At 29.8% G+C, this 9622-nt stretch overlaps 1 protein-coding gene across 12 annotated transcripts in view; it reads left to right on the forward strand.

The window, feature by feature from the left end:
* The first annotated feature begins 7130 nt into the window (after positions 1-7130).
* The window catches only part of LOC105115963 (putative disease resistance protein RGA1), a 42630-nt gene continuing 40138 nt past the window's right edge, over positions 7131-9622 (forward strand). For 6 of the 12 annotated variants that reach the window (XM_011013062.1, XM_011013064.1, XM_011013068.1 and 3 more), the window contains exon 1: positions 7131-9614. In XM_011013062.1, coding sequence (XP_011011364.1) covers positions 7385-9614 — 2230 coding nt within the window. In that variant the 5' untranslated portion in view covers positions 7131-7384. Of the gene's footprint in view, positions 9619-9622 lie in introns of all 12 variants that reach the window. The other 6 variants (XM_011013063.1, XM_011013065.1, XM_011013067.1 and 3 more) reach the window with 4 other exon arrangements.

Raw genomic sequence — 9622 nt, forward strand, 5'->3', positions numbered from 1 at the left:
TGAGTGAATTTAATTAATTAAATCGGCAAGGAGGGTATTGAAATCATGTAGAAAATGAAGGATTTTATGTGAAAGCTAGGCAATCTTTTTTTATTTGCTTGTGCACGTTTGTTAATTTTCGATTTTGAAGAATTGATGTCTGTTTCGTAGGCTAATTTTTTGGGTTAGGTATGATGTAGGCAGTTCCTAGTAGTTTCAACGATGTAAAATAAGTTCTTGAAAGCAGGTTGGGTTGATGTTTAACGGAGATTTATGTTTCGATTCTGTATTTTCTTTGTTTTTGTGTTTTGAACTGTTGATGACGCAATGCATTATAGCTGCATGTGACTGAATGCTGGGATTCTTCCTCTGTCTTTCCTGTATCTGTTTTTATTTCGCTTTGGAGAAGTAAACTTTTTGCCATACAGTTTTATATTAGATATGTTGGATCTATCTTGCTTCTTATGCTGAACCTGTGATATTTCAGTGATTTGATTCTTCCAATAAAATCGACGATTGCATTAGGAGAATCTCTACGATGTTCTCTGATGAATGTGAAACATCCCCTTCCCATACCTTCTTTATATATGTTAGAAAATTTTCTAGTTCTTATAAACTTCATGGATGCTTGTGATAGATGACTTGATATATTTCTGTTACTTACATTTCAATGTACATATTATTAAAATAATCCTCAAATTAATCTCCCATTGAAGTTAACCTAACTCTAATTACATCTTCATTCTTCGGACAATTAACGGAACTTATCCTTGCAAACTAAGAGAGAAGGGAGGACTCAAGTTTGATGGATTCCTAATGCCAAAGTAAACTTAAAACTCCACATTTTGTCATAAAACTAGGGTTTTAGATCTCTGTTATATTTATCTACTCTACCTGATGAGGCAAGCAACACTCTTGCAAATCGCTCTCCTCGTTGCACCTATTGAACCTAGTTCTTTGAAAGCTTATGCAGGCAATTGCTTCCTCCAGTAACTTTTTCTCATTTTTTTCTGATTTGTCATTCTTAAATCAAATGTTCTTCTTGAGATTTTGTCATTGAGCTAGCCATGTCTATATTGCAAAACTAAATGCAACCGTGTTATTCTATCAATGAACAAATATGTTAGAAAAATTGAAAAAAGAATAGAAAAAATGCATAAGAAATTACATTATATTATAACATATACTAAAACTGCTTCATGATTTATTATGCATTGTATAATGCAATCCATGATGAAATATTGAACTTTTTATTTATTTTTTTCTTTTTATTTTTTTTCTTTTTATTTTTTTATACCTTCATATTTTTTTTTGCTTTTTTTTGTGTTCTTTTATTTTAATGAACTTTTTTATTTAATTTAGTTTGTTACTATTAAGTTTTTTATTTAGTTATTAGACTTTTATGATACGAATTTCTAATTTGACGAGTTAACATAGTTTAACAAGTTAACTTGGAATTTCTTTTGCATTTTTTAATTAATTTTTTTTGTTTATTTTAGTTTGTTAATGTTAAATTTTTTTCTATTTAATTATCAAACTTTCATTATACGTATCTCAGGCTTGATGGGTTAACCTGGTCTGACGGGTTAACGTAGTTAATTATGGGTTAACCCATCAATTCTTTTTTTTTATTTAGTTAGAAAACTCTTATAATATGAATCTCAGATTTGACAGGTTAACTTAGTTTAAAAGGTTAATCCAATTCATTCATGATTTTTTTTATTTTTCTCAATTAGTATTTTTGTTTTTAATGGTTTTTTTCTTTGTTTATTTATTTTTTAGTTTTTTTCTTCCTAATAGTTTTTTTCTTTGTTTTTTTATTTTTAATTAATTAATTTAATTATCACACTTTTATGACACGAACTTGTAACCAAACTCTCATTCAATGCTCTTAAGTTTGGTGTTGTAGTTAAACTCACTTAAACTTGAGTTATGTAAGTTTAATATTATTATTAATATTATAAATATTACTTTTGGATCAAGCATTACAACTAGATCAAAAAACTCTTGAGTATATCTTTATAGAAAGATTTAACACTCTTAGATCTTAGTATTTTTTGATATTTTTATGCAAGAAAAAAAAATTAACTAGTGGTGTATGTCTTTGTTTTTTTTTTAAGTCTTTCACTATGGACTACCTAATGTAGTCCACGGTGAAAAAGTTGATTTTGTTTTTAATTAATTTTTTTAATTTAGTTTATTAATATTAATTTTTTTTCTATTTAATTATCAGACTTTCATAACGTGGATCCATATTTAACGGGTTAATTTGATTACTCTATTAATTTCGATTTTTTTTCATTATTTTTTTTCTTCATGTAGGTTTTATTTCTCTTTTCTTTTTCCTTTTTAATTAATCTTTTTTAATTTAGTTTATTAATATTAACTTTTTTTCTATTTAATTATTACACTTTTATGATATGAATTCGAGGTTTGACTAGTTACCCTGATTTGGCTGGTTAACCCAGTTGATTCATATTTTTTTTCCTCATTACTTTTGTTTTTTTGATTTCATCTTTTAATATTATATGCAGTCCATAGTGAAAAGGTTGATGCATTTAGATTTTTTTTTCTTTTTATGCCTTTCACTGTGGACTGCACAGTCCACAGTGAAAAGACTAATATTTTTTTTAATTATTTTTTAATTTAGTTTGTTGATAGTAAATATTTTTCTATTTAGTTATCAGATTTTTATAACATGGATCTTAGGTTTGACGGGTTAATCTAGTTAATTTAGATTTTTTTCTTTTTCTTCATATAAGTTTTTTTATTTTTATTTAATTTAGTTCATCAATATTAAATTTTTTTCTATTTAGTTACCAGTTGATGCTTTTAGTTTTTGTTTTTGCTTTTTTATGGTTTTTATGCCTTTGACTATGGACTGCATAATGCAATCCATAATAAAAAGGTTGATACCTTTTGTTTATTTTTTTCTTTTTAATATATTTTTTTCATTTAATTTAATTTGTTAATGTTTAATTTTTTTCTATTTAGTTAACAAACTTTCATGATACAGATCTTGGGTTTGACGAGTTAGGTTGATGAATTCTAGTTAACCTGTTAATTTTTTTTATTTAGTCATCAAACTTTCAAGACACGAATCCAAGGCTTTGAACTTGATTTGAAGGATTAATCTAGTTAATTGAATTTTTTTCTTTTTTGTAATTAGTTTTTTTTCCTGTTGGTTTTTTTCTTTGTTTTTTTTTTAATTAATCTATTTAATTATTATATTTTTATGACACGACTTTGCAACCAGACCTACATCCAAGACTATTAGATTTGGTATTGCAGTCAGACCCATTTAAACTTGGATCATGCAAGTTTAATGTTATTATTAACATTATAAATATTATTCCTAGGTGAGGCGTTACGGCCAAACTCAAGACTCTTGGATATAACTTTGCAAAAAGACCTAATACTTTTAAATCTTAGCTTTTTTTTGATATTTTTTATGAAAACAAAATTGATCCACGACATCATGCGAGTCATGTAACTAGTAATATACTAAAAGAGCTCAATGCCCTATTACTATTTACATAAACACAAAGCACTGTGACTTGAAGCAATATAATGAGAGTCCAGCCCTTGGCACAAAGAGTTGCAAGGGCAACGAGGAAGGGTTGGGGTTGTCTTTTTATTGGGTTGCATTTGACATTGAAGGGATGGGGGGGTAGGAAATCGTCAGCATAAATTTTGGTGGGATTGCAGGTTATAGGAGTAGGCACGTAGCACTGTGACACACTCAAGCGCTACCTGATGCTTGGGTGACTCCAATGCAAGGACATAACCAAGCGCCACCTGCCGCATGGGTCATGACAAACTTATGAATAGATTTATAGATTTTATAAAGTTTAATAAAAAAAAATTTTAATTTTTTTTTTTAATTATATAAAAAAATTAAACGTTAAAAAAATCAAGTTCAATTAAAAAAAAGATACTTCACCAAACTCGTAAACTAAAGCAACTCTAATTACCATGACAAATCATATTAATCAAGATAAAAAAAATTCATGATTGTTTTTAATCAATAGCAAGTTGTATATTTTAATCTATTTATTTTTTCTTATAAGATCTAAATGCAAATTTCATGATTGTTTTTTATCAATAGCAGGACTTTCTATTCTATTTTTCTATCATATTTTTAAATTTTATTTTTAATCTAAATAAAATTAATCAGCATCATCACTATCATAATTGAAAACTCTTGAGAAAGTACGTAAGATAGGATAGATCATGATCATCTTTGATCTCGAATGCATCTCAGATTCTGAGAGAGACATTACTTGGTTTTCTATGAGGGTTGTTTATGCTACTGTACTTATTGCTTAGGAAGTTCTATGTAAAGGAAAGATTCTTAAGAAGATTTTTCTCCAAAGTAAAAGATTTGATGACATTCGTTACAAAGTAAAGGATATTTTCTCTCCCTCGCCATGCTCGAAAGAAAATATTTCAGGACTAGTTTCGTCCGTGGTCCAAAAACTAGTAGGTCCATAGCCTATTAAAACTCTTTAAAGGCCATGAATCCAATATCCCGGCAAAACCTTGAAAAACTCTCACCGTTACCCTTTTTTTATATATAGTTATCTTACGTAGTATAAATAATCAAATAAATTAAGAATGTACTTAATTTATTAAACAATATTTTCCCACTGCGGCAGCTTGAAAAGAGTAGTAAAATTAATGCTATAAATGATTCAGAAATGGAAGGACCATATAGAACCGTGTTCATAAGAACTAGACGGTCACAGTAGCAAGCGAGCCAAGACCGGTCCTCAATTCCTATATATATAGAACTTCAAAGCAGTATCTGCCTTATTTGGCCAATTACACAGAAACAAATAAGGATTAAATCGCTAATATTATGAAAAAGAAAACAAGAAAACAGCCTTTTAAACAAGCAGTTTATGAAGTACATTTCACGTAACATGCTTAAATATGGCATGAATGTCCATGTGTTTAGGATTTAAAATAAAGGGTTTCTAATTACACAAAGGGACCCTTGGGAATGTGGTTTTTGTTAAACAATCCAATTTAAACAAAAGAGAAATAAGAATATGAGAGAAGAAAAAGAAGAAGGGCAGACAATGGTCATAGATACGCCGCAGCCGTAGTACACTCATAATAATAAATTGATTTGTAGGCAATAATTAACTCACTACAAGACGAAAAAACAGCGTCCACGACCCCATCCACAAACCATTTAGAGTTAAAAAACAAAAAAAGGGGCATACAATGGTCAAAGATGCTCCGCGGCTGTAATGCACTCATAATAAAAAATTAATTTTTTTATGATATTATTTTAATTTTTTATTCAAATAATGAGTTTAATGGATTATAAATTTAAATGATAAAATTTAAAAAAATAAAAATAATTAAAAGACCAAAAGTAGAAATAAAACTTATTATTTTGATGGATAAATTTATCAAATTTGTGAATTAGATAAGCCGAACTAGTATATCAAACTATTAATTATGTTATGAACTCCATCGAGATTATAAAAAAATTAATCTATTTTATTTAACTACAAAGAACAAAAATATATTATTATAAAATCAAACACAATTCCAATATTGAGATATTTTCTACATTACAATAATCTCATCAAAGATAAAACAAAACCAATTATGAAACTAAAAATTCTCAATTAATTTAATATCTAAGGATTAAAAAAATTAAAAAAAATAAACTTGTTAGATCCATGAATCAAATCAATCAACCAAACCTATGAATAGATTTATGAATTTTATAAAGTTTAATAAAAAAAATTCTGAATATTTTTTAATTATATGAGAACAAAACAAACAATAAAAAAATTAAGTTCAATTAAAAAAAAAGACATCCCACTAAACTCGTAAACCAGGACTACCCAGGTAAACTCACAAACCATGCTAACCTTATAGAAAGGTAAGATAAAAAAAAATATGAAACCAAATTCTTAATCATCTCAATATTAAAAGATAAAATCAACAAAAAAAAATAAAAAAAATCATGACAAAAATTCAAAAACATAAAGAAAAAAGAAATAAAAAAAAACACCGTGGGTTACTACTGTCATTCTCAGTACAATGTGTGTGGGTGAACAATTGTTTCCTCACACCTTTTAATTTTTGTTACTTTATAAAGTTTAATAACATGTCTTTTCTTTAAAATTATTTTTTAATTATATGAGAAAAAAATAAATTATAAACATAGTTAAGTTTAATTTAAAAAAAAAACAATCTACCAAACTTATAAACCAGGGCAATGTAGTTTACCTTAGCAAACTCGTAAACCAAGTTAACCTTATATAAAAAAAATAAAAAAAATAAAATTACAAAGTTAAATTCTTAACAATGTCAATTTTAAAAAAAATCAACAAAAATATATTTAAAAAAAAATCATAACAAAAATTAAAAAAAAGACCAAAATAAATAAATAAATAAAAAAGCAAAACACTATAGATTACTATTGTAATCCACAATGCAATTGGGAGAACAATGATTTCCCTTATATCCTTTAATTTTTATTACTTCATAAAGTTTAATAATATAGTTTTTTTCTAAAATTATTTTTTTAACAATATGAAAAAAAATAGAATAAAAAAGTCAAGTTCAATTAAAAATCCACCAAATCTATAAAATGAGACAATCTATGTTACCTTGATAAACTTGCAAACCATGCTAATTTTATATAAAGAAAAAATAAAAAAATATAAAACTAAATTTTCAACCATCTTAATATTAAAAAAATAAAATTAACAAAAATAATTTAAAAAATAGTTTAAAAAACAAAAAAAAATAAAAAACCATATATAAAAAACTAATGTAAAAAAACATTGTAACAGTACAATAATTTTCCCATGTAATTTAGCTTTTCTTTTTAATAATGGGTGACTGTATACTTTTCCCATGCCTGCTGATTAGTAAATGACATCAATTATATGAATACTCCATCATCTAAATAAATAAATAAAACTATTTACAACTAATAGCATCCCAAGTAGCCATTCATAATTTACAACGACAAAAAACTATTTAGAAGCTACTATCTCTGGTTTTTTTCTTAATTTTCTAAATGAATTGTTGTATTTTACTTTTATAATGCGTCTAGTAGAATATTTACATCTTGTTATGACAGACTTTTAAAAAAGGAGAACATTGATAGTTTGATTCATCAAACTCTTCCAAAGTCCCCAAATGAGTTCGAGCATGTGTGGTCAATATTCCATGGGAGAAGCTACAACGCAATTGCATAACTCTAAATTATTAGCAACTACTTGTAAATTTATTCTTTTTGATTTTTCGTCCCTTAATTTTATGATCAAGAAGACTCAACGACGCCTCCTCTCCACACAGAAAGCGGAACTCCACTCTTATCTCAATCATTCTTTCCTATCAAACACTTCTCCCCTCACTCAAAAAGAAAATGGCAGAAGCTTTTGCAACCGAGATTGCAAAATCCCTTTTAGGGAAGTTAGGCTCTTTTGCTGTTCAAGAATTTCGTTTGGCATGCGGTCTTCAAGATGACCTTGCACGTCTTGAAGAGAGATTGAAAGCCATCAACGCGGTGCTGTCCGATGCTGAGAAGCAACAATCCAAGAATGAGAGGATTCGGCTCTGGCTCCATATGCTCAGAAAAGTCTTTTATGATGCAGAGGACGTGCTGGACGAAATCGAGTGCGAAACTTTGCAAAGGCAGGTGGTGAAAACAAAAGGGAGCACCAGCAGAAAGGTACAACACTTCTTTACAAGTTCTAATAGGATTGCATTCCGTTTAAGAATGGGTCATAATATAAAGAAGATCATAGAAAGACTAGCTGAGATTTCAGCTCTTAAGTCTGACTTCAACCTCAGCGAGCAGGCTATTGATTGTAGTCATGTCTTGCATGAGGAAACAGGGATGAACCGATCCTTTGATAGCTTTTCCGGTCTTATCAGAAGAGATGAAGACAAAGAACGCATCATCAACCTTTTAATACCCCCTTTTAAGGTTGGTGATGCACATCCCCGTGTCCTTCCGATTGTAGGAATGGGAGGCTTGGGGAAGACATCTCTTGCCAAGTCGGTGGGTGATGCTGAAATTGTAGAAAGACATTTTCAACTGAAGATGGAGGTATGTGTTTCAGATGATTTTTCCTTGAAACAAGTGATACAAAAGATTATTAAATCTGCAACTGGGGAAAGATGTGCGGATTTGGATGAGGGTGAACTTCAAAAAAAACTTGAAGAAATTTTGAATGGTAGGAAATACTTGCTTCTTTTGGATGATGTTTGGAATGAAGATGCTAAAAAATGGTTGTTGTTGAAGCCTGTGTTATCAAAAGGTGCTGATGGAAGTAAGATTATAGTAACTACCCGTAGTCAACGTGTTGCTGAGATTATGGGTACTGTTCCTGCGTACAACCTAAGTCATCTTGGTAAAGAGGATTGTCTGTTGTTGTTTTGCAAGTGTGCATTCAAGGAAGGGCAAATGGCGTTGTATCCAAATTTGATTGGAATTGGGAAAGAAATAGTGGCCAAATGCAAGCAAGTTCCTCTGGCAGTGATTAACTTGGGGACTCAACTGTATGGTAAGATTGATGAAACAGAGTGGAAATCGGTGAGAGATAGTGAGAAGTGGGAAGAAGAGGGAGATGTTATTTTACCTGCCTTGAAAATAAGCTATCAAAGACTGCCGACTCACTTGAAAAGATGCTTTCTTTATTGTTCCGTTTTTCCAAAAGATTACCAATTCGGAGATTGCATATTGGTGCAATTTTGGATGGCACATGGGCTCATTCTTCAATCAGCGAATCCAAATGAGAACTTGGAAGATGTTGGCCTGCGTTATGTGCGCGAGTTGATCTCAAGATGTTTCTTCCAAGATTATGAGGACTGTATTGTTATAGCTTACTTTAAAATGCATGATTTAATCCATGATCTTGCAGCATCATTGGCTCAAAACGAGTTTTCAATCATAAGCTCTCAAAACCACCAAATTTCCGAATCTAGTCGTCATCTGTCAGTTCTTGACTCTAATTCATTTTTTCATCAAACTCTCAACAAGTTTTCAAATGAGTTCGACCATGTGCGGTCAATAGTCTTTGCAGATAGTATAGCGGGGCCTACATGCAAAACAGACTTTGAGAAATGTTTGTCAGGATTTAAGTATTTGCGGTCTTTGGAATTAATGGATCCTTCTGAATTTGAGGTTTTTCCGGAGAGGATTGGCGCCTTGAAACATTTGAGATATCTCTATCTTGTGGTGAACACAGAAATGAAAAGACTCCCAAAATCTATTTTCAAATTGCCAAACTTGCAAGCTCTGGTTGCAGCTGGAGAGGGATTAGAAGAGCTGCCAGAAGATGTGAGGCACATGATCAGCCTTAGATTTTTACTTCTATTTACTCAGCAGAAGCGGTTGCCAGAAGGTGGGATTGGTTGTTTGGAGTGTCTTCAAACTTTATTCATTGTTTGGTGTGAAAATCTAGAAAATTTGTGCGAAGATATGCAAGGTCTTAAAAGTCTTCGAAAATTGTTCATTGCTAAGTGTCATGGCTTGATTTCTCTGCCACGAAGTATAAAATGCCTAACTACTCTGGAAGAATTTTGTATTATTGATTGTGAAAAGCTTGATTTGATAACGATCGAAGAAGAGAAAGGGAAAAAAATTCAATCTCTTTCC

This window comes from Populus euphratica, unplaced genomic scaffold (assembly GCF_000495115.2).
Source record: "Populus euphratica unplaced genomic scaffold, PopEup_1.0 scaffold823.1, whole genome shotgun sequence".
In the NCBI taxonomy this organism is placed as follows: Eukaryota; Viridiplantae; Streptophyta; class Magnoliopsida; order Malpighiales; family Salicaceae; genus Populus; species Populus euphratica.